The 24,727-nt window shown below is 46.9% G+C and overlaps 1 protein-coding gene across 1 annotated transcript in view; it reads right to left on the bottom strand.

Annotated features, from left to right (window-relative positions):
* The window catches only part of HUWE1 (HECT, UBA and WWE domain containing E3 ubiquitin protein ligase 1), a 1,034,695-nt gene that overhangs the window by 788,420 nt on the left and 221,548 nt on the right, over positions 1 to 24,727 (bottom strand). Inside the window, 1 exon segment of the mRNA XM_030194273.1 lies at positions 24,080 to 24,257. Coding sequence (XP_030050133.1) covers positions 24,080 to 24,257 — 178 coding nt within the window.

The raw sequence follows: 24,727 nt of genomic DNA, 5'->3' as shown, positions 1-24,727 counted from the left end.
TCCCTCCCTCCCTGTCCTCCGTGTTCCAGGCCCCCTCCCCTTCGGGTTCCAGGACCCCCTCCCGTTCCAGGACCCCCTCCCTCCCTCTCCTCCCCTGCCCTCCAAGTTCCATGCACCCCCTGTCATCTGAGTTCCACACCCCCGCACCTCCCTACCTCTCTGTGCCATCCGAGCGGAAGCACAGCCAAATAGGCAGGATAACGTAGGCTCTTGCCGAAAAGGGGAGGGGAGGCTATCAGCCGAGCACAGCGCAGCTCTGGCGCTTAACTGCGGCGCCCATGGGGTTGTCCCCTCCGTTGAATCTTAGTGCTACAATAAAACTACACTTCCCTAAATGCAGTGTTTCAGTGTCGAGCGTGCCACATCCCTGCGTCTCCTGGCGAAGTGTTAAGGGCAGGGGGGTTAGACTGAGAACTGATGACCATATGTATGGTGATCTAGGTGAAGATAGTAAGTGGAGATTGCAGCCACATGGGGGGGGGGGGGGGGGCTGACTGCTGAACTCTGCGTCTCCTGGTGAGGTGTTAAGGGCAGGGGGGTTAGATTGAGAACTGTTGACCGTATGTATGATGATCTAGGTGACGCTAGTAAGTGGAGATTGCCACCACACTGTTTGGGGGGGGGGGGGGGACTGCTGAACTGGGAGGGGATGAAGATGGTGGTGCAAACTCATCGCGCCCGTGCTTGAGACGCGTCGCAGTTTCCCAGGCAACACGGTGACATCACCGGAAGGTTTCAGACATTAAGAACCGGGCTTTAACTTCCCGGCAGTCAGCTTCAGAACGTTGGATTGCAAATTATTATAGTAGATGATGACACTTTACTTTAGAAAACAACTGTGCCTGTTTTGTGGGCAACGGATATGGATTTACCCAGATGTGACTAAACTCACACAAGATAGAAGGGAAAATTAGGTTATTACCTTGGTAATTTTCTTTCCTTTAGTCACAGCAGATGAATCCTATAACTGATGGGTTGTATCTGCCTACCAGCAGTTGGAGATAGAGAACACTGAAAAACCATAGTGCCTCTTAGACGGCTAGACCCAACTGCCTTCAGTATTTGAGATTTCCAAAGCAGAGTGAACCATAAAGGTATAATAACAAACTTTCCTCACAGCGAACAAACGCCCCAGAACAGGAGCAATAACCATACAAAGGAGAGATGAACTCAACCTCCTGTAGTAGAACATCATGTAGAAATTTTGAGAACTGGTATCCAACTTCTCCCAATGAGATCTAACACTGCATGAAAGATTTGAACAAAAAACAAGTCAGACAGGGAGGGATCATGGATTCATCTGCTGTGACTAAAGGAAAGAAAATTACCAAGGTAAGAACCTAATTTTCCCTTCCTTGTCATCAGCAGCAGATGAATCCATTAACTGATGGGATGTACAAAAGCAATCCCTACGTAGGGTGGGAACAGGCCACACCGCGAGCAAACACTTGTGCTCCAAAAATAGCGTCCTGCTTCGCTGCAACATCCAGCCTATAATGCCGGACAAATGAGAGCTGAGATGCCCAAGTAGCCACACTACAGATCTCTTGAAGAGAGAATGCACCCGTTTCAACCCAAGAGGAAGAAACCGCGCTTGTGGAATGCGCCTTAAACGCTTCAGGCGGAGACCGACCTAAAAGCAGATATGCAGCAAAAATGACTTCCTTGAGCCAACGGGGCTATAGTGGCCTTAGATGCCGGGCCTCCACGCCAAGGACCTGACAAGAAGACAAAAAGGTGATCAGAAGTCCTGAAGTCATTTGACATCTGTAGATACTGCAACAGCGTCCTGCGGACATCCAGAAGATGTAACTGCCCAAAGGAGTCCGGGAACTCTTCCCTAGCAAAGGAAGGAAGAAAAATGGGCTGGTTCAGGTGAAACGCTGAAACCACCTTAGGCAGAAAGGAAGGCACTGTACGTACTGTTACTCCAACTCCGAGAACTGCAGAAAACTTGTAACCACTCGCCTCCACCTACCCTCCTCTCTTCCTTCCCATTCACATTAATTGATTTGATTACTTAATTTTTTTTGTCTATTAGATTGTAAGCTCTTTGAGAAGGGACTGTCTTTCTTCTATGTTTGTGCAGCGCTGCGTACGCCTTGTAGCGCTATAGAAATGCTAAATAGTAGTAGTAGTAGAAAAGGGTCCCGACAGGACAGCGCCTGCAGCTCAGACATGCGTCTAGCCGATGTCATGGCCACCAAAAAGACTGTCTTGAGTCACATCTTCTCCGAAGCTCGCTTAAGCGGCTCGAAGGGCAAACACTGAAGAGCCTTCAACACCAGCCCCAGGTTCCAAGCCGGACAGGGCGACGGAGCTTAAGCACCCCTCTGAGAAAGCGGGCAACGTCCGGATGAGCAGCAAGGGACAAGCCAGCGACTTTCCCTCGATAGCATGATAATGCTCCCACTTGCACCCGCAGGGAATTGTAAGCCAGGCCTTTTTGTAAGCCCTCCTGCAAGAAGTCCAGCACTGTCGAGACTGTAGCCCCGTGGGTGTGATCGCCTTTGAAACACCCCACGCCTCAAATTTGCGCCAGATCTGAGCATAAGCTGCGGAGGTGGACCGCTTGCGGGCCTGCAAGAGTGGAGATGACCTTATTAGAGTAGCCCTTGTCTCTCAATTGCGCCCTCTCAATAGCCAGACCGTAAGACCAAATCAGCAGGGATCCTCCATAGACACCGGACCCTAAACCAACAGGTTCGGCACCAGGGGCAAATGCACCGGAGCGTCCACCAACATCCGGCGGAGATCCGCATACCACGGATGCCTTGGCCAATCTGGAGCGATGAGAATCACCAGACCTCGGTGCTGTCGAATCCGCAGTAGGACTTGCATGTTGATCTGACCTGCTATGTGAGCTGCCAACAGAAGCTGCAGGTGTAGCTCGGCCCACTGGCAAATCTGGGCAGCCTCCGAGGCCAGGGCCCTGCACTGATTGCCTCCTGACGATTTATGTATGCCACCGCTGTCGTGTTGTCTGACAGAATCCGGACAGCAAGCCCCTTCAGAGTCTTTTGAAAGGCCATAAGAGCCTGGAATATCGCTCTCAGTTCCAAGCGATTGATGGACCACCCCGCTTCTATGGGTGTCCACAGACCCTGAGCATAGCTTCCCTGGCAATGCACTCCCCAGCCCAGAAGGCTGGCATCTGTTATCACCAGGCACCAAGAAGGAAGCGCAAGAGGCATTCCTTGGCGCAGCATCCTGTCTGAGAGCCACCACTCCATACTGAGCCGGGCTGCAGGGAGCAACGTCAGTCTGCGCTGATATTCCTGGGACTTCGGAGACCATTGTTGAAGCAGGGCAATCTGCAGAGGCCTCAAATACGCTCTCGCCCAAGGCACCACCTCCAAGGTGGCCGTCATCGACCCCAGCAGCTGGACAAAGTCCCAAGCTCACGGGCGAGGCAGGAGCAGGCGGACCTGATTCTGAAGCTTGCACCACCTTTGGTCGGGGAGAAAGACAAACCCCGATGCAGTGTCGGACCGGACCCCCAAATACTCAAGAGAGAGGGGGGTCAGGTGACTCTTGGGTATATTGACCACTCAGCCTAGCGCCTGCAAGACCGCCACCACTCTGGCTGTGGCAAGACTACTCTAGGTTGCCGAATCTGCTCTGATGAGCCAGTCGTCGAGATAAGGGTGAACTCTGATACCCTCTCGCCTGAAACAGGCAGCTACGACCACCATTACCCTGGAAAAGGTACGGGGAGCTGTGGCTAGGCCGAAAGGCCAGGCCTGAAATGGGAAATGCTTTCCCAACACCGCAAAGCGGAGGAACCGCTGGTGTGGAGGCCAGATAGGAATGTGCAAATAAGCTTCTTTTAGGTTCAGAAACGTGAGAAACTCTCCTGGCTGTACCGCCGCAATGACGGAGTGCAGGGTTTCCATGTGAAAATGTCGTACTCTGAGAGCCTTGTTGACTCTTCGTAAGTCGAGGATCGGTCTGAAAGACCCGCCTTTTCGAGGCACGACAAAATAAATGGAATAGCGGCCGCAGCCGTGTTCGGCGGGAGGCACTGGGATCACCGCTCCGAGGTGATCCAAAACGTGTAAGGTCTCCTCTACTGCCGCCCGTTTTACAGCAGTGCCACATCGGGACTCCACAAACACGTCTCTCACCGGGGCACCAAATTCCAGTCGGTAACCTTCTCTGATCAGGTCCAGGACCCACTGATCTGAGGTAATCTTGGTCCACTCCTCTAGAAAGAGGGAAAGATGTCCTCCTACTGCAGGCAAGGAGGAGTGGACCGGCGTCCCATCATTGTGGAGGACACCCCTGAACTCCTGGCCGCGACCCGGCCCCTGTGGAACGTTTGTCCGAGCGAAAGGAGTTCCTCTGCTGAAAACGGGTACGTTGAGAAAACCCAGCAGAGAGCCCCGGGCAATACCTGCGAGCTTCACAGAAGCGAGGTCTGGAAGAGGAGGGAAACACAGAACCTTTGGAAGAAGGCCTCGGTCTATCCTCAGGCAACCGCTGGGGTTTAGATTCCCCCAGGTCTTTCACAATCTTCTCCAATTCCTCTCCAAATAACAGGAGGCCCCGAAAGGGTAGCCTCACCAGCCTTTGCTTAGAAGCCATGTCAGCCGCCCAATGCTGCAGCCAAAGAAGGTGGCGGGCAGACAACGCCACAGACATCTGTTTAGCCGAAGCTCTGACCAGATCATAAAGGGTGTCAGCCAAAAATGACAGGGCCGACTTGATCCGCGGGGCAACCTCAGAAAGGGGGCCCGCACCATCAGCAGGCTGTTCCACCGCCTGCTGTAGCCAGGAAAGACATGCCTGCAAATAGACGCCCTCAAGGCAATGCCCACAATTTCAAAGGACCACTTCAGCGCGGACTCCAGCTGCCGGTCCTGCATGTCTTTCAAAGCGACCCCTCCCTCTACTGTTCAAGTGTACAGCGCTGCGTACATCTAGTAGCGCTATAGAAATGATAAGTAGTAGAAGTAGTTTTGTCACCGCCGTGACCAATGCATCCACTTTAGGCATCCCCAAAGGGGCGAAGTACTCCTCACGCAGAGGGTAAAGCTGACCCTTTCAAAGGCCCATCGGGGTCAGATCATTGAGCAGAAATAAGCTCTTGGATGGAGTCATGCACCGGAAAGGCCCGAGTAGGCTTCCTTGTACTCACCATCCTAAGATTAACAGAGGAGGCCTCGCCTTCAGCAGGATCAATCGAGAGAGCCTGCAATGCGTCAGTAATGAGAGCTGGCAGCTCGTCGCGGTGGAAAATCCGAACCGCATTGGGATCATCCAAATCCAGTGGCAAACAGGCACCCTCCTCTGGATCATCTGTCCCTGAGGGCCTGCCACATCCCTCAGACTCTCCACAGCCCAACCGGGGGGGGGGGGGGGGGGGGGGGGATATGCGCCACTTTCAGACGGGGAATTTACCCATCTATGTTTAGCGTGTTTCCAATGCTCGGGGGAGGAAATAACCTCTAAAGTCATCCCCGGGGCATCAACACCCGGAGGGAAGCCAGGATGCAACGCAGTGTTAGACACCTGTGGCAGAGCTCTTTTCAGCATGAAAGCCTTATGCATTAAAAGCACAAACTCAGGGGAGAAAAACTCACCCTGACCCTCCGCCTCCGAATTAGGAGAAACGGGTGTAGGAGCTCCTCTGGCAGCCTCTAAACGAGGCGTCCCCCTGCACTCAGACTCCTCCGCATCCGCAAGGTTCGAGACATGCAGCGCTTCAAAAATGACACCCGCTGCCAGCTCCATCGAGCGGGAAGAAACATCGCTCGCCATACTCATACTAGCGTGAGCGTCTAAGGAGCATGTTTTACACAGCCCCGCTGCTGATCTGCGTTTAGCACAACTGGAGCAGCGCTTAACTCCCTCAGCAGCCATCGTCCGACAGGACAGGAATATAGCAATAAAATGGCGGCTTTAAGCCAAAACTTACCCTGATCGAAACGGCATCTGTTGGACCTCACCAGAGGAGCTGGGCACCACTCTCACCTCAGAGGACCGAGTCAACGAGCACTGGTCAAGCTGTACAGAACCAGAATCACTGGAAAAAGCATCAGAACAGCCGTGCAGTAAAAGCGTGCTTTTTTTTTTTTTTTTTTTTTTAACGCTGTGATGAAAGTTGGAGGCAGGCAGCAACAGAGGGACTCCGGAAGGCGGGGGGAATGGATAAGGCAGGGAAAGGGCAAACCTATATGCCTTTAAAGTGGGCACCACCAGCCACAACACCCCTGCTCAACTGGCAAAGCACAGGAGCCACCCCAGGCAGTCTGAAATCCAGGAGCTGATCAAGCTACGTCCACACCTGCTGGGAGATAGAGAAATACTGAAGGCAGTTGGGGCTAGCCGTCCAAGAGGTTTTCCAGTGTTCTCTATCTCCACCTGCTGGTAGGCGGATACAACCCATCAGTTAATGGATTCATCTGCTGCTGACGACAAGGAAGGAAAGGATTTCTGGCACTGCGAGAAGTAGTTAGAAAATTTGGGGCCTCTCTTCATTTAGCCTACCCATGCAAATGTCAAATACATTATTTGAGGGTTAAACATGTCTTTTTTTTTTTTTTTTTTTTTTTACAACAGACCAACTTACATTTTTGGACTTGAAGAACATCTCTAGTGGGACTGTAGTATTAGAGTTAGCTGATATTAAATATGTATCTGTGAGGTTATCCTGCTATGCCTTTTCCTGCTTAGTAGTAGGTTTTCGGGGGGGGTGGGGGGGGGGCTTCTCTTTTTCTTTAATTTTTGTTACACTCCCGTTACTGGTGGTGGTCTAAGAAAGGGATAACAATGTTGTAGTTGTAAAGCATTTTCCTTTTCGTATTAATCCTCCCTGTATTCTGTTGCAAGTGTTAATGCGTGAAATATCTGTTTAAAAACTGAATAAATTTTTTTTAAACCAAAAAAGGCGAAGTTAATTCCCTCTAGCAGGTAATCTCTGAGGACAGAAGGCCACTTATTCTCACATGTGGGTGGCATCAACTTCAGCTCAGTGTGTAAACATTGCCCAGCGCAATATATATCTTTAAGAGCTCGAGGCAGCACTTCCACTGTGCATGTGCCTTCCCACCGAACTCGTGAGCATGGGACCAATCAGTACAATAACATTGCTACATGAGAACTCCAAGGAGAGGTGGGAGGGTATGTGAGAATAAGTGGCCTGCTGTCCTCAGAGAATATCTGCTACAGGTAAGTAACTTTGCTTTCTCCGAGAACAAGCAGGCCAGTTAATTCTCATATGCAGGAATTCCTAGCTACCAGATTCACAGGAAACAACCTTAGGAAAATAGGAACTCGCAACAGTGAGGTCACAGAAGTCAACTAACCTGAAAACATAATACTGGCTGTGAGTACACAGCCTGTAACAGAATAAAACAAGTCTAGGAAGATGAAGTTGGATTCTAGTCACCAAACAAATTCTGCTAAGTGCCCAAACTGTTGTGTCAGGTGTCTTCCTCAAAGCAATAGTAGAATGTGAGTGTGGACTTAAGACCACGTTCCAGCCTTACAAATCTCTTCAGCAGAAGCTGGATCTCAAGTGGGCTACCGACTTGCCATGGCTTCAACACTGTGAACCTCAATATGACCCTCAAGAGTCAGCCCACTTTGGTCATAAGTAAAACATATGTAATTTGTGCATTTCCCGATAGTGACCCCCATCCTGTTGGGATCAAAAGAACTAAAAAGCTGAGTGGACTGTTTATAGGGCCTAGTCCGCTCCAGGCAAAAAGGCTAATACTCGCTTGCAATCCAAAGTGTGCATTGCGCTTTCACCAGGATGGGCATGAGGTTTGGAAAAGAATGTTGGAAAGATGATAGTGATTTAGAGGGAACTCCGATACTACCTTAGGGAGAAATTTACGTTGTGTAAAGAACTACTCTGTTATGATGAAATTTTGTGTAAGGTGGATCCGCTACTAAGGCCTCAAGCTCACTGTCACTATGAGCTGAAATAACTGCAACCAAAAACAAGATCTTCGAGGTCAAATACTTCAGAGGACAGGAACTGAATTTATACAGAACCCAGTGGCTCAAAATGAACTTTCATCACCTGGGTTAGAACAACGTTGAGCTCCCATGACACAGGTGGAGGTTTGACAGGAAGCTTTGATAACAGAAAACCTCTTATGAAGCAAACAACTAGAGGCTGTCCAGAGATGGACTTACCTTCTACACAGTGATTGTAAGCACTAATTTCACTGAGGTGAACCCTTAAAGAGTTGGTCATAAGACCAGACTAATAGAGGTGTAAAAGGTATTCAAGCAGGGTCTATGTAGGGCAAGACAGGGGACCTACGGCCTTGCCCTCACACCAGACGACAAATCACCTCCATTTGAAAGAATAACATTTCTTATTAGAATCTTTCCTTGAAGATAAAAGGAGATAAAAGGAAACAAACACTAAGCTCTCAACATATAGGCTAAGAGGGCCAGAGACTGGAGGTTGGGATATAGAAGAAACCCCTTGTTCTGCATTATTAGGGTCGGAAAACATTCCAATCTCTACAGTTCTTCAGAACGTAACTCCAGTACAGGGAACACATCTGTCAGGACCAATATAGGGTGATTTGGATCATGGTTTCCCAGTCTTGCCTGAGTTTCAGCAAAGTCTTCCCCACAAGAGGAATGGGAGGATATGCATACAGAAGACCAATCCTCTAAAAGAAGTGCAAGGCATCTGATGCTAATCTGTTGTATGCTCTGAAGATGAAGCAGTACAGTGGGACTTGGTGCTTGTAAGGAATGGCATGGAGATTCACTGAGGGTGTGCCCCACTCTCAGAAAATCTTATGGGCAACGCCCATGCTGAGTGACTACTCACGTGGTAGCAAGGCTCTGCTCAGTCTATTAGCCAGGCTGTTGGACTTTCCTGCCAAATACGTGGCTCTGAGAAATATTCCGTTCTGCACAGCCCATTGCCATGTCTGGAAGGAAGGTATGATCCCATACCCCCTTGCTTGTTGGTGTAATACATCAAAACTTGTTTGAATGAGCACAATTTGATTGCACAGCTGATCTCTGAAAGCCTTTAGGGCATTCCAGATGGCCTGGAGCTCCAGAAGGTTGATGTGAAGATCTGTCTCCTGAGCTGACCAAGCACCCTGAATGTGAAGCCCATCTAAGTAAGTGGGATGCTTCCAGGGCTGAGGAATTTGAAATCAAAGTCCCTTGGTTAATTGGACTGATTTGTCCACCAGGATGAGGGATTGAACTAACTCTGGAATCACTCTGATAACATCCGCTAGGTTCTCTGACACTTGAGACCACTGGGAAGCTAGGGTCCACATGGCAGTTCTCATGTGACGATGTACCAATAGAGTGATGTGCACTGTGGAAACCATGTGGCCTAATAACCTCAACATCTGCCAAGCCATGACCTGCTGGCTGGCAAGAAAATGAGTGGCCAAAGCCACTAGAGCATCCATCACCTGAAGAGTTATGCTAGCCCTTGCTCTCAGTAAAATACAGGCCAATGGCTCATAAGAGCTAGGCTTCTTAAAATCAAAATCATCTCTGATACAAAAGAGAGCTAGCTTGTAAAAATCAGAGATCACCTTTGACACAGTTACATTTTACTGTGGCAAGTACTGAGATGAGGTAATTGAGAGCTGGCAAGGGTGGGGGCATTCTACTCTATAAACAATCCTGAGACTGGCACCTGCAAGACGTCATGAGCAAGAGTTGCTATGGTTATGTAGAGATAGTACTGGGTCAGCTGCACCCCGGGTGAGAACATCCAAAGGATGTTTGGAAGGTTTGGGAACATGTGAAGTCATTCTGATCAACTGATAAGGGCTAGGAGCCCTGTTGAGACAGCTGGGGTCCATTGAAATGAATAGGGCCAAAATTGTATATAAGCAGCAGTTTGAGGAGTATTAGATCAGACAAGAGGAGAAGAAGACCAGAGAAGGAACACTCCAGAAGGCTAGAGAGAGAGAGAGGACGTGCCATGATATGCTGCTCCATTATGTGAATGCTTAACTTGCCTGTACTACCATTGGTAAGATTGTAATAAACTATCTTATTATATCTACTACATACTGGGTTCCTTTCTAATTACAAGGGTCTATACTGCCTTGACGGTGTAAGCCTGTCATGAGCAGATTTAAGGTTGGGGTAATTAAGCATCTAGAGGGGATTTGCAGTTCTCTCTAGGATAGTACAGAGAGCCCATGGCTTCCGCTGCCCAAATGGGTGAGGCAGATCTAATTATAAACACACCACACCACAGGAAGAAAAGCTTATACCTGCCATGTATACAGCAGGGCTCCGATGAACTCCAAATGTTGAAACAGGAGCAGATGGGACTTGGGGTAGTTTAAAATGAACCCTAGGAGCTCTAGCACCCGAATAGTTCTTCATATATTTTTTATTTTTGTTATATTTGTACCCCGCGCTTTCCCACTCATGGCAGGCTCAATGCGGCTTACATATTGTATACAGGTACTTATTTGTACCTGGGGCAATGGAGGGTTAAGTGACTTGCCAGAGTCACAAGGAGCTGCCTGTGCCTGAAGTGGGAATCGAATTCAGTTCCTCAGGACCAAAGTCCACCACCCTAACCACTAGGCCACTCCTCCTGAGCACTTTCCTTTGATGCGCTTTTTTCACCAGCCAATCGTCCAAGTAGGAAAACACATGGACTCCAGTTTGCGTAGCAACGCTGCAACTACTGCTCAACATTTTGTGAAAACCCTTGGCGCTGATGCAAGGCCAAATGGCAGGACGCGGTACTGGAAATTGTGTGTTCACACCCGAAATCTGGGATATCTTCTCTGGCCTGGAAGTTTTGGGATATGCACATAGGCTTCCTTTAAGTCCAGAGAGCATAGCCAATCTTGTTTCAGACTCACTAGGAGAAGGGTGCCCAGGGAAACCATCATGAACTTTTCTTTAACCAGGAATTTATTCAGGGCCCTCAGGTCTAGGACTGGGCACATCCCCCGGTTTTTTTTTTTTTGTTTTGTTTAAGAAGTACAGGAATAGAATTTCTTCCCTTCTTCCCATGGTGGAATGGGTTTGACCACAGGGGCCTTTAGAAGGGCAGAAAATTCCTCTGCGAGTAATGAAGAAAGCTAGTGAACGCTGTTCTCATGGGGGGACAATTTGGTGATCTCCTTTGCCAATGTAGGGCATAACGGAGACAGACTATTCTATTTGAAGAATCCATTGGTCGGAAGTTACAAAGGGCCATCTTCTTTAGAAAAAAAATCTCAGTATCCCTCCTACCAGTAGGTCGTCCAGTACAGTTACTTTGACTGCGGTTATGCTCTGTAGGAGCCAGTCAAAAACTTGCCCCTTGTTTTGACTGGGGAGCTGGCTGGGCCTTTGGCACACCTTGACAAGAACGAGTGTGCTGGGGCTGGTTTTGCTGAGTGGGGCGAAGACTAACTAAACTATGAAGAATAGTAGGGAACTCTCTTGGACATCCAAAAACCTCATAGAAGAGGAGGATGCAGAAGGTGCTAGCCGGGAGAGTGTGTTGATGGTATCAGTGTATTTCTTGATGAACTCTGCAACCTCCTCCAAAAATGTTATCTCCACAGCAAGTGGCGTCCACCAACCTTTGCTGTACTGCCATGTCCACATTATCATGCAACCATGACAGTCTGTGCATTGCTACACTTTAAGCAGAGATCCTGGATGCTACATTAGAACTATTGTATGCGCCCCTGACCAGGAATCTGCAACAATCCTTCTGCTGCTTGGCCAAATGGCAAAGGGATTCGACCTACTCCAGAGGGAGACTATCCACCAAATCAGTCATACTGCGCATCAGGGTCCACAAATAAAGGCTAGTGTACAGCTCCAATGACTAGATACGGGAAATGAATATTAAGGCCTGAAACATCTTATGCCTAAATCAGAGTTCAAGCTTCTCTCCCCGGGGGCACCAAAGTAAAGTCTCTAGAACTTATGGCCCATTTGAGAGCGGATTCCACCATCAGAGAACGAGGCAACAGTGGATTATCAAATCAAGGTCAATCTTTTGGGGAGGACAGGGACAGATAAAGGGGGCTCCCATTTCTTCATCTGAACATCACGTGAAGAGAGACAGTCACCACATCTCTAGGTGGAGAGTTGTAGACTAGGACATCAAACACCCAGCCCTGGGCTCATTCTCCATTGCCAACCGTATTGGGATGGCAGCCACCACACGTTCACAAAAGCAGGGAAAGAGACTCTCGGGTGGGGAGGGGGTCCGATGGAACACCACAGGACTCCTCTGAGAAGTATTTTGGATCATAACCAGACAACCATGAGTGGTCCATATCGGAATCAACAAGAAAACTTCTCATGGGAAAGCTGAGACAGTGCCTACCTCAGGTAGGAAGAACCATCTCCCTGACTGGAATGGCATCGAGATGTAAGCTCCACTCAACTCCCACATGGGCAGCTGTCGACACTGATGCTGCACGAGGCACTGGTATTTGTGACCTCACCACAGGCTGAGGGCCCTGAAAGACAGATGATAAAGGCATGGCGAGAACAAACATCCCCAATACCAATGAGCTCGACTGTAAAAGTCCCACCAAATGCTCTTTTTGAGCATGTCCGGGATGCGCTCGAGGTTCGACATTGGGAAAGGCTGAGACGTTGGATCAGAGACAGCCTGCTGAACTGTTGATGTCAACATGGGTACCGGGTGCCAGCTACTCAAAGACTTGCGCATTAGCACCTCTTCAATAGCAGGGGGTAGCACTCATTTCAGTGTTGACGCTTCTTGTGCCCCGGTGTTCCCAAAACCATGTATCAAGGGGGATCTCTGCTTACGCTTCTTGATCTTCACCCATTGTCGAGCATTGGCACCCCTCGGTACCGACGAGGACAACCTCCCATCCTCTTGATGTCAGGTACAATGCTGATTGGTCCCGGGGGCTCTATACAGCAGCCAGCGTTGAGGCAGGTAGAGATAGACTTGATGCATGACCACTTCCAATGTCTGACAAAGGCCTAGTAGCCACAGGGACTGATGTACCCGATACTGTCACAAGCGCCGAAGTCAAGGTAAACGAATTAAAACCAGTTCCAAAAATTCTGATTTTGAGCCCCACAAACAGTGGTCAACTGGCCTCGCAACGGTGAGGACATAACACAGATTAACCTGAAACTATATACAATCTGAATGAGACTGCAGCCTAGAACTGAATAAAACAGGTCTAGGAGGTTGGAGATGGATTCTAGACCCCAAACAGATTCTGCAACATTAACTGCCCAAACAGCCTGTACTTTTTTGCATACATAAACAAAAGAATGCATTTAGTAGAGTTATGGTCTGGCCTCAAACACTGGATACACCAGGAATGGGTGTCAGCCTTAAAGATGGTCCAAATGCACCAGGTACAGTGCTTAAAAATCACTGGAAATCTTCAATGACAGAGGAAGCAGCCATAGATAAATGAAACAACTATGGTGATGTAAAAAGGGGCTAATCACCAAAAAAGTATAGCACATGGTCAAAGCTCAGGCCTAAGAAGGACTTATAAATCCGAAAAAAAAGAAAGAAAACTGAAAACAGGGCAAAAAGAAACTAACAATATAAGGGAAGATGAGAAAAATCCTGAAGAGGTAACAAGAAATAATCACTTAAAAAAAAAAAGCCTGTGGCAACAAAATGAAATAAATAAATCATGCTGAAAGGAGTTTGAAATATGTGTCTTCCCCTTACTGTGAATGAAACAAAGACTGATTGGTCAGGCGGGAACGCACTTGTGCACGCCAGATGGGAGTGTAGCCTCGAGCTTTTAAAGATATATTATGCTGTGTATTGTCACACCTACCGCCGTGGTTGACGCCACCCACATATGAGAATTAATTGGCCTACTTGTCCTCAGCGAAAATTTATAATTACTGGAAGAATAGCATTTGCCCGAGTCACTATTTGACAGAGCTCCCATAAGTCCCAAATTTAATATGAATCTTAGTGCCTCCAACACAAGAATGATACATTGTATGCCACGCCCCTAACTCAAGCCCTTGACTGGCCAATAACCTAGACAGGGAACACATGCAACCCCAGTCTGGACAGATACATAGCAACTATAACTATGCATTCTGTGAATTTACATGATGCCAACGCTATTCAAAAGGGCAGTACACGATACTGGGAGGTTGTGTTTTCCTACTAGAGAGATGTGTGTGCCTGATACAAAGAGCCCCTAGCTCTAGAGAAGGTGTCCGTTCTCTTCAGGCTAAAATAGCAGACTTGGAGAAGCTGACAGAAACAGGGGTACATAGAGACCTACAGGGACGTTGTACAGAAGTCTCACCTCCAGTCTAGCAGCCCCTGTGATGCCTTAAAAGAGCAAGGTTTCTAAAACGGAGAGCATCACCCTGTTGAAATAGCAAGTACTTCTGTAGCCAGGACCTGCCAACCAGGGCATGCAATACCCTCTCACACAAAGGATATGTCTCCAAGAACTTCTGCCCAGGAGAAAAAGTTAGGACAGCTGTTGCAGTTGATTCAATCATTAGTTATGTAGATAGATAGGTGGATGGTGGATGTGAAGATAGGCTGGTTATTTGCCTGCCTGGTGCAAAGATGGCAGATCTCACATGTCAACTACAGCATTTTAGATAATGCTGGGGAGCAGCCGGCTGTCTTGATACATGTGGGTACGAATGACAGGAAAATATGGGAGGGATATTCTGGAAGCAAAATTAAAGCTCTCACATGGAAAGCTGAAGTCCAGGTCCTCCAGGATAGCATTTTCAGAAATGCTCACTGTTCCAAGAACAGGACCAAGGAGGCAGGCAGAGCTCCGAAGTCTCAATGTGTGTTTGAGACATTGGTGCAGGGATAATGGATTTAGATTTGTTAGCAAATGGGCAACAGTCGAGGACCCTGTTTCAAAAGGATGGACTGCACCCTAACCGGGATGGAAGCAGGTTGCTGGTGATAACTTTTAAAAGGAGATGGAGCTGCTTTTAAACTAAAATGGGGTGGGAAGCAGTCACCCAGGAGCAAATGGCTGAGTTTGGAGTATTCTTGAAGGATACTACTGAAACAGAACATTTAGGGAATCCCAATAGAGAGATTTCAACAATGGTGAAAGAAAGCCAGGAGTACTGAAGGAGAGAGGATAAAGGATGCGCATTATCCCCGTCAACGTCTCAGCGGCTTGTACATGCAAGGAAAAAAACCCCACAATTTGAAATGCTTGTATACAAATGCTAGAAGCCTAAAATATAAGATTGGAGAGCATAAAAAATTACATCACGAGGTAGATTATAACAGCCATCTCAGAGACTTGGTGCAAAGAGGACAATCAATGGGACACTGTATTAAGAGGATAGAGGGGATAAAATTAGAGGGGGGGGGGTTGCACTACATGTTAAAGAGGGAATGGAGTGAAACAAAATAGCAGTGAGGCATCATTATTTTATTTATTGGGATTTATTAACCGCCTTCATGAAGAGATTCAACCAAGCCGGTGTACAGCAGGTACAGTTTAACATAAAACTTACAATTTTGTTAACAGCATAACAATAGTAAAATAACCAAGAATAAACAAATACAATAAATGAGGTAAACCTGTAGACAGAAATTCCATGTGTGAATGGAAGGAACATTCTTGTAGGCCTGTACTACATTTAGACAGGACAGAATGAACAAATGAAGACATAGAAATTGGGAAAACTGGCAAATTGGTCAACGGTATAATAATGGGTGACTTCAATTACCCTAATATTGACTGGATAAATGTTACATCATGGAGCACCAGAGAGATAAAATTCCTAGCTTATAGCGCTATAGAAATGATAAATAGTAGTATTAGTAGTAGTAATGTAGTAACGACTGCTTCATAGAACAATTAGTCCAGGAACAGACTACAGGGGGAGCCATTCTAGATCTAGTCCTCAGTGGAATGCAGGACATAGTACAAGAGGTGGAATACAGGGCATAGTATGAAAGGTAAGTGTTGGATCTGCTGGGAAACAATGATCATGATATGATCAAGTCTGAGTTCATACCTGGAGTGAAAACATAAAGGAAGTCTACTGTAGCTGCATTTAATTTTCGAAAAAGCAACTATGATAATATAAGGAAAATGGTTAAAAAGAAACTAAAAAGATCAGATGCCAAGGTTAAGACATTTGACGTTGTTTAAAAATACCATCTTGGAAGCCAGCCCAGATGCACTCCACGTATTTACAAAGGTGGAAAGAAGAGAAAACGACAGCCAGCATGGTTAAAGGATGACGTAAAAAAGGCTATTAGAGCCAAAAGAACACCCTTCAAATAATGGAAAAAGGACCCAAATGAAGAAAATAAAAAGCAACATAAACACTGGAAAGTTAGATGCAAAGCACTGATAAAGAAGGCTAAAACAGAAACCTGCCGCAGGTGCAAATACTCACAGTACAGCAAAGATACTTACCTGTAGTAGGTATTCTCTGAGGAAAGCAGGCTTCATATTCTCACAGGTGGGCAACAACAATCTGCATCGCCCAGTTTGGCATTTGCCATAGCAAGAGAGAGAGCTTTGTGGAGCATGAGCCATGCTCCACCGCACATGCACTAGTGTCTTCCCGTCCGTAGCGTGAACACGGTCTCCTCGGTTTAATACTAAAGCAAAAAATAAAGTAAAAATAACCAAGGAGGCAACTCCGAGGTGAGAGGGATTGTGAGAAAATGAAGCCTGCGGTCCTCAGAGAATACCTGCTACAAGTATCTTCGCTTTCTCCGAAGACAAGCAGGTTTCTATCTTCTCACAAACAGGGAATCCCTAGCATCCAGGCTCACCAAAATCAACAAACAGTGGTCAACTGGCCTCGCAACGGCGAGGACATAACACAGATTAACCTGAAACTACATACAATCTGAATGAGACTGTCGTGTCAGGTATCCTGCTCAACGCAGTACTGAGATGTCAATGTGTGGACTGAAGACCACGTCACAGCCTTGCAAATATCTTCAATAGAGGCTGACCCCAAGTGGGCTACTGACACGGCCATAGCTCTGACATTATAAGACATGACATGAGCCTCTAGAGACAGCTCAGCTTGGGCATAAGTAAAGAAAATGCAATCTACCTGCCAAATTCAAATGGTGCGCTTCCCAATGGCAACCCAGGTCCTTTTGGGATTATAAAAAAAAAAAAGCTGGGCGGACTGTCTGTGGGGTCTTGCCCGCTCCATGTAGTAGGCCAATGCTCTCTTGCAATCCAAGGTGTACAAGCTGCTTTCGCAAGGATGGCCATGAGGTCGGGGAAAGAAGGTTGGCAAGACAATCGACTGGTTCAGATGGAACTCAGACACCAGCTTTGGCAGGAACTTAGGGTGCATGCAGAGGACTACTCTGTTGTGATGAAACTTATGTGCATCCACTACTAAGGCCAGAAGCTCATGACCCCACGAGCTGAAGTAACAGCGACCAAGAAAACGACCTTCCAGGTCAAGTACTTCAGATGGCAGGAATTCAGTGACTCAAAAGAAGCTTTCATTAGTTGGATACAAGTGTCATTGAGATCCCATGACACTGGTGAGGTTTGACAGAAGCAAACCTCACAGGAAGCAAACAACTAGAGGCTGTCCAGAGATGGGCTTACCTTGTACACATTGATAAGCACTAATTGCACTAAGGTGAACCCTTACGGAGTTGGTCTTCAGACCAGACTCTGACAAGTGTAGAAGGTACTCAAGCACGTTGTGTAGGGCAAGAAAGGGGATCTAGAGCACTGCTCTCACACCAGACAGCAAACATCCTCCATTTAAATTCTAGACTCTCAACATCCAAGCTGTGAGAGCCAGAGACTGGAGGTTGGGATGCAGAATCGACCCCTCATTCTGCACGATGAGGGTCAGAAAACACTCCACGGTTCTTCCAGAAGAAGAAGGAGCCATATTTGCCGTGGCCAGTACAGCGTAATCAGAATCATGGTTCCGCGGTCTTGTTTGAGTTTCAACAAAGTTTTCCCACAAGAGGTATTGCAGGCTACACATACAGAAGACCTGTCCCTCAACTGAGGAGGAAGGCATCTGACGCTAGTCTGCACTGGGCCTGAAGCCTGGAATAGAACTGAGGGACCTTGTGTTTAAGTGGCAAAAATATCCACCAAGGGGGTGCCTCACGCTTGGAAGATCTTGTGGGCTATGCCCATATTGAGAGATTACTTATGCGATTGCATTACCCTGCTCAGCCTGTCAGCCAGGGAATTGTTTATGCCAGCAAGATAAGTGGCTCGAAGGAACATGCCATGTTGACAAGACCAATACCACAACCGGACAGCCTCCTGACACAGATGGCGTGATCCAGTGCCCCCTGCTTCTTGTCTGGATGAGAACAATTTGGTGAGATAGCCAATCTCTGAAAGCCTTCAGATCGTTACAGATCACCCAAAGCTCCTGAAGGTTGATTCGTTTCCTGGGTGGATTTCTGGCCCGAGGGAGGTGGTGGAGATGAAAACGGTAACAGAATTCAGAAATGCGTGGGATAAACAAAGGAATCCTGTTCAGAAGGAATGGATCCTCAGAAGCTTAGCGGAGATTGGGTGGCAGCACCGGTGGTTGGGAGGTGGGGCTAGTGGTTGGGAGTCGGGGCTAGTACTGGGCAGACTTCTACGGTCTGTGCCCTGAAAATGGTAGATACAAATCAAGGTCATAAGTGCTTAAGTATTGCCATACTGGGAAAGACCAAAGGTCCATCGAGTCCAGCATCCTGTTTCCAACAGTGGCCAATCCAGGTCACAGATACCTGGCAAGATCCCAAAAATGTACAAAACATTTTATACTGCTTATACCACAAATAGTGAATTTTACCCAAATCCATTTAATAACGGTCTATGGACTTTTCCTTTAGGAAGCCGTCCAAACATTTTTAACTCCGCTAAGCTAACGGCCTTTACCACATTCTCTGGCAACGAATGAGTTTATCTTGTTGAGCAGACTGGATTGACCGTACAGGTGTTTTTCTGTCATCACCTACTATGCTACTTTGATAAAGCACCTTGAGAATGAAGTCCATCTACATGAGCTCCTCATCCCAGAAGAGATGCAGTCAGCACTTCTTGTGGCTGAGGAATTTGGAATGGAAGTCCCAGAGTCAAACTGGATCGAATTGACCACCACTGAAGAGACTGTACAAGCTCTGGAGACACTTGGATGACATCTTCTAGACTCCCAGTGGCTTGATAGCTGAATAGACTGTGGCTTCTCAGTGGTAAATTCATGTGAAGACTTGTCATGGGTGTAACATACACTGTGGAAGTCATGAGGCACAACAACCTCAACATCTGCCAAGCTATGACCTTCTGAGAGGCATGAACCTGGACGCCAGCGAGAAGATTGTCCGCTCTTGTCTCCAGGAGGTAGGCTCAAACCCTCTGTGTGTCAAGCAGGGCTCCTATAAACTCCAATCACTGGACAGGGTGAAGAGGGGACTTGGGGCAGTTTAAAACAAACCCTAGTAGTTCCAGCACCCAAATAGTCATCCACATGGACTCCCGAGCACTGTCTATTGAGGTGCTCTTCGGCAGCAAATTGTCAAGATATGGGAACAAATGGATTCAGTCTACACAGCGGATGCTGCAACTACCGCTAGACACTTGGTAAAGACCCTGGGAGCTGACGCAAGGCCAAAAGGAAACAAGCGATACCGAAAGGGATGTGTTCTTAGCTGAAATCAAAGATATTTCCTATGGGCTGGAAGTATCGGGATGTAAGCATATGCATCCTTTAGGTCCAGAGTGCATACCCAAACATTTTTCTGAATCATTGGGAGAAGAGTGCCCAGGGAAACCACCCTGAACTTTTCTCAGACTAGAAATTTGTTCAGGGCTCTCAGGTCTAGGATGGGACAAATCCCCCCATCTTCTGCACAAGCAAGTACTTGGAACAGAATCTCTACCTTTCTTCCCCTGGTGGAACGGGTTCGACCGTATGAGCCTTTAGAAGGGTGGAGAGTTCCTCTGCACGTATCTGCCTGTGCTGAGAGCTGAACGAATGAGCTCTCGTGGGCAATCTGGAGAATTGCAGTGACAATTTGAGGGCGTACCTGAGACAGACTATTTGAAGAACCCACTGGTCGGAGATTATAAGAGGCCACACCTTTGGTGAAGAAATTTTAGCTGCCCCCCCCCCCCCCCAACAAGTCGTCTGGGACGGACACTTTTAGTGCGGCTATGCTCTGCTGCAGCCAGTCAAAAGCTTGTCCCTTGATTTGCCTGGGGAGCAGTAGAGGCCATAGGCGCACGCTGTTGACGTGAATGAGCATGCTGTGGCTGAGCCTGAGTAGGCTGGAGAGCTGAAGGTTTGTACCTATGCCTAAAACAACAGTAGGAACTGCTCCTTGGCTTGCCAAACATCCTCCTAGCCAAGGACATGGTTGCAGAAGGCACCCAGCGGAACAGAGAAGAGATTGTATCAGTATTCTTCTTGATTTAGTCAACGATCACCTCAACCTTCTCTCCAAAGAGGTTATCCCCACCCCCACCCCGGCAAGGGGCATCTGCCAACTGTGCTGTTGAACAGTGTGTTTCAAGTCAGAAACACACAGCCATGAGAGTCTGCGATTGCTATACTTTGAGCAGAGATCCTGGATGCAACATCAAAAGTGTTGTAGGCGCCCCTAGATCCTGGATGCCACATGAAAAGTGTTGTAGGCACCCCTGGCCAAGATCTTACAGCCATACCTTCTGCTGCTTGGACATCTTGTGAAGCGACTCGGAGCAGCAAAATCTAGCATCTTGTGCACCAATTCCCACAAGTATACAGTCATGAAGAGCTTGTATGATTGTATATGTGACACGAGCATAGAGGCTTCAAACATCTTCTTCCCAAGAGTCCTAGCTTCTAGCTTCTCTGTCAGGGGGCACAAAGCATAGTCATTAGAAATCTTGGCCCTTTTAAGGGCGGATTCAACTACAAGAGAGTGATGAGGCAACTGAGGATTATCAAACCCAGGGGGGCTGTGAATCCGGTACATGGTATCGATCTTTTTGGGCAATACCAGGACAAATAGAGGGGACTCCCAGTTCTGCAGAAAAACATCCGGCAGGATCTCGTTGAAAGAAGTCAGCCAGCAGCTCATGGAGCAAGGCCCAGATGCGCTCATCGAAAGCAGACACCAGGAAAGGGTGGGGCGTCGGACCAGAGACAGACTGCAGAACCCCTGAGCTTGAGGCAGGAAGCTGGTCCTGGCTGCTCAGAGACCTCCACACCAGCACCTCTTGTATGGAGGGGGAGCACAGAAGCATCTCTGGTGCCAAATCCCTCGGCACCTTGGAACTCCCAGCACCTCACATCACAGGGATCGATGCTGATGCTTCTTGGCCTTCCCCCAAAGCCAGTCATCGAGGTTACTTGGTACTGACAAGGATGATGATGAATCAAACGCAGGCCGGTCCCTGGGGCCTTGCATAGCAGTAGGAGACCAACTTGACACACAACTGCACCCCATGTCCACAGGTCTAACAGCCATTCGTACCGACATAATACCTGACATCGATGACTATGCTGATATCGAGGATTCAGACCGGGCTCTAAAAGTTCAATCCCGCTGAGCCTCTCTAGCCAACTGGGACCATTTTTTCATACAAAGACACAGGACACAGTTAGGACTATGGTTAGGCTCTAGGCACTGAAGACTCCAAGAATGGGTGTCTTTGCCATAGACAGCCCAATTGCACCATGTACAATGCTTGAAACCACTGGGAACCTGAGTGGACATAGAAGGAAAAACCTCCACAGCCAAATGAAGCGATGGTGCCACAAAAAGGGACAAGGCACCAGCAAAAAAAAAGAATGGGAGAATCCAGCGGTAGTCAAGGCCTAAAAGCTGCCTGATGGTGCAGAAAATGAAGGAAACTTAAAAGTGGGAGAAAGAGAAAGCCAGCACAATAAGAGGAAAAAAGGAAATTGAAGATGGACACAGAAAATCGCTGCAAAAAAATGGCCACAAAGGCACAAAAAACGCTGTTCCAGAACAGAGCTGTGAGGAGGAGCAGCAGTAGCAAAACACAACCACTCCTGTGGTTAAAAAAAAAAAAAGAACTGCATTAACTATGCTCTCGTGGCGGGTGGGAAGGCACTCGCAAAGACATGGTGGAGCATGTCCCACGCTCCACAGAGCTTTCAGCTTGTCATAAGCTTTGGACAGGACAACGCAGGATCATGTTACCCATGTGTGAGAATACATAGGCCTTGTCCTCAGAGAAACTTAGCATTTCAAGAGCAAGCTCTTTATTGGGTACATGTCAACAGATAAAGGGGAAGGCTAAAGAGTTATTCTGTGGTACAACCAAAGTGGTTTATGTTTATTATATACAGTAGAAAAAAGCGGAGCAAGATGGCGGCACTAGCAGCGTTCCGTGATTGACTCTCCGGAGGTCGCTGGGTTTATCCTTTTCCTTCATTTTTCCTACTGAGTTTTCTTGCTTCTAGTTTTGGTAATGCCTCATACGAAACGAAGAGGCTCTGTACAAACCGGGACCCAGCCGGCTCCGACACTAACATCTACCCAGCCGACCCTGGAGAGCTTTCTCGCGAGATCCACTCCTTTGGCGGTCGGAGTTCCCGTTTGAGCTCGTGTGGCGCAAGGAGAAGCCGAGCTCCTGGGACAGGACATATTATTGTCCCCTCCGACGCTCTTCCCACCGCCGCAACCGGCAGGAAACGATGCCGAGGTGGAAGCCCTAACCCGAAGAGACGGAGGAGGGGCAACCTGTCTGGGACCCGACAATGGATTAACAGCCGAGGCTCTCTTTACTCCGGAGGCTCAGAGTAGTCCTGTTTTGGCAGTGAGGCCTAAGATATCTAAGGCCTCCTCAGCGACAGTTACTCTCGAGGCCATTTGGGAGACTCTGCAAGCTGTGATGCTCTCAACAAGCAAGATTGAAACACTAGTGAGTAATGTTCAAAATCTTTCATTAGAATTTACTTCAATGAAAAATGAAGTCTCTGCAAAGATTAACTATTTGTCTGAAGAAAATCTCAAATTGAAAGAAACTTCTGTAAGTGATTAAAGATAATACAATCATACATAATAAATTGGAATACTTTGAAAATTATAATAGGAGATTGAACCTTCGTTTCTTAAATTTTCCACGGACTCCAACATATACTCCATTGGAGATATTTAAAAGATATCTGATTGAGAACTTAAAATTTTCTCCGGAAAATATACCATCTTTGAATAAAATTTATTACTTACCAACAAAAGTATCTAAAGAAGGATTACAAAATCCTCCACAAGGGGATTTAAATGTAACAGAGTTGCTTGAAATTTCTTTATCCGCAACCACGGAGAGACAAACATTGTTGGTGTCGTTTATTTTCCAAGATCTGGAATCCGTAAGAAAAATGGCTTTGAAAAACATACAACTTCCATTTTATGGTGGGAAGATCTGGGTTTTCCCAGATGTAACCAAATGCAAGCAAGAAGAAAAGATTTTCTTGCTTTACGAACTGCAACATTGGCTTTGGGAGCTTCATTTAATTTGAATTATCCTTGCAAATGTAATATAAAATATTTAGGGGTTAAATAAGTTTTCTTTGTTGCTGAACATTTAAAGTAATTTATTGATCAGAAAAAAGTAGTATAATGCATGTTGGGAGCACACAGTTTTGAATGACCTCGAGTTAAGGGTTTAAGATTTAGATATTAAGTTAAGTGGCTATACTGCTAAGCGTTACCTAAAATATTTAAAATGAATCTCATCTCCTGAGTTGTAACGGCTCCTACCTCTCAATTGTTGTGGTCTAATACAAGTTTATAAATATTTGCTTGTTGACTTAACGTTAAATAGACCTTTTTTATTGATTTTGTATTTTTCTTAAACTGCTTTTCCTAGTCAAGAAATGTTGTTTTGTAAATTCTTGAAAATGACAATAAAGAACTGATTAAATAAATATACAGTAGAAAAAAAACAAATCATCCTATGACAGCTAGAGGTTATTAAACCTTTAACTTCTGAATGTTTGTACTGACACATAACACAGGATGCTATTCCATCTAATGATCTGAGTACATTTCTGACCTGAAACAAAATACATGCCATTAGTGCTATTTTAGAATGATTGCTCTTATGTCCCATGCATGTGCATAAACCAAGTCTTCTCAATACCTGGAACACACAGCTTTCAAAGAACTTACCAAGCGGGTCAGAACTCCTCCTCCTCCTCATGGCTGGCAGGTAGTCAGGAGACAAAAGCACCTTGAAGAGACGCTCAAATGGCTGGCACTGCACAAAGGACTGCAGGCCTCGGGCATTCAAGCACAAGGCACTGAACACATTTGGAAGGGAGCCCAGTACTTCTCGAGTGGCCGGAACCTGGAGAGAAGATAGGAAAAAATGAAGGCCCAAAAACAGCTCACACTACAAATAGTCTGATGAATTTTGGAGAGAGATGGGTGGAGGGAGAGAGAGAAAAACAGACTGGGAATCTCTCCACATATGAAGGACATAAGCAAAATTCCCATTCTCACTCCATGATCCACTCAACCCTACACACATACTAGCAAACCAGGTGCTCAGATTTCTTCATTGAGAACCTGAAACACATCATGCTGCTCAATGCATAAGAACTAATGTCCTCCATGAGAATGCTCAATATATGGCACCTTCTACCTTGGCATTTTTGGCACCAGATTTTTTTTTCTATCATTTTTAACCCGCCTATTAACTAGGCAGGTTACTCTTGTGGAAAATATTCTACCTTAGAAATATATTTTAATAGTACGTAGAATTTAGTAAGTATACCCACATTCTGAATGGGTATTGCTTTACTGTTTAACAATGAA

The sequence above is a fragment of the Microcaecilia unicolor genome, chromosome 2 (assembly GCF_901765095.1).
Source record: "Microcaecilia unicolor chromosome 2, aMicUni1.1, whole genome shotgun sequence".
Taxonomy (NCBI): domain Eukaryota; kingdom Metazoa; phylum Chordata; class Amphibia; order Gymnophiona; family Siphonopidae; genus Microcaecilia; species Microcaecilia unicolor.
This window is presented reverse-complemented; position numbering and strand designations above follow the sequence as displayed.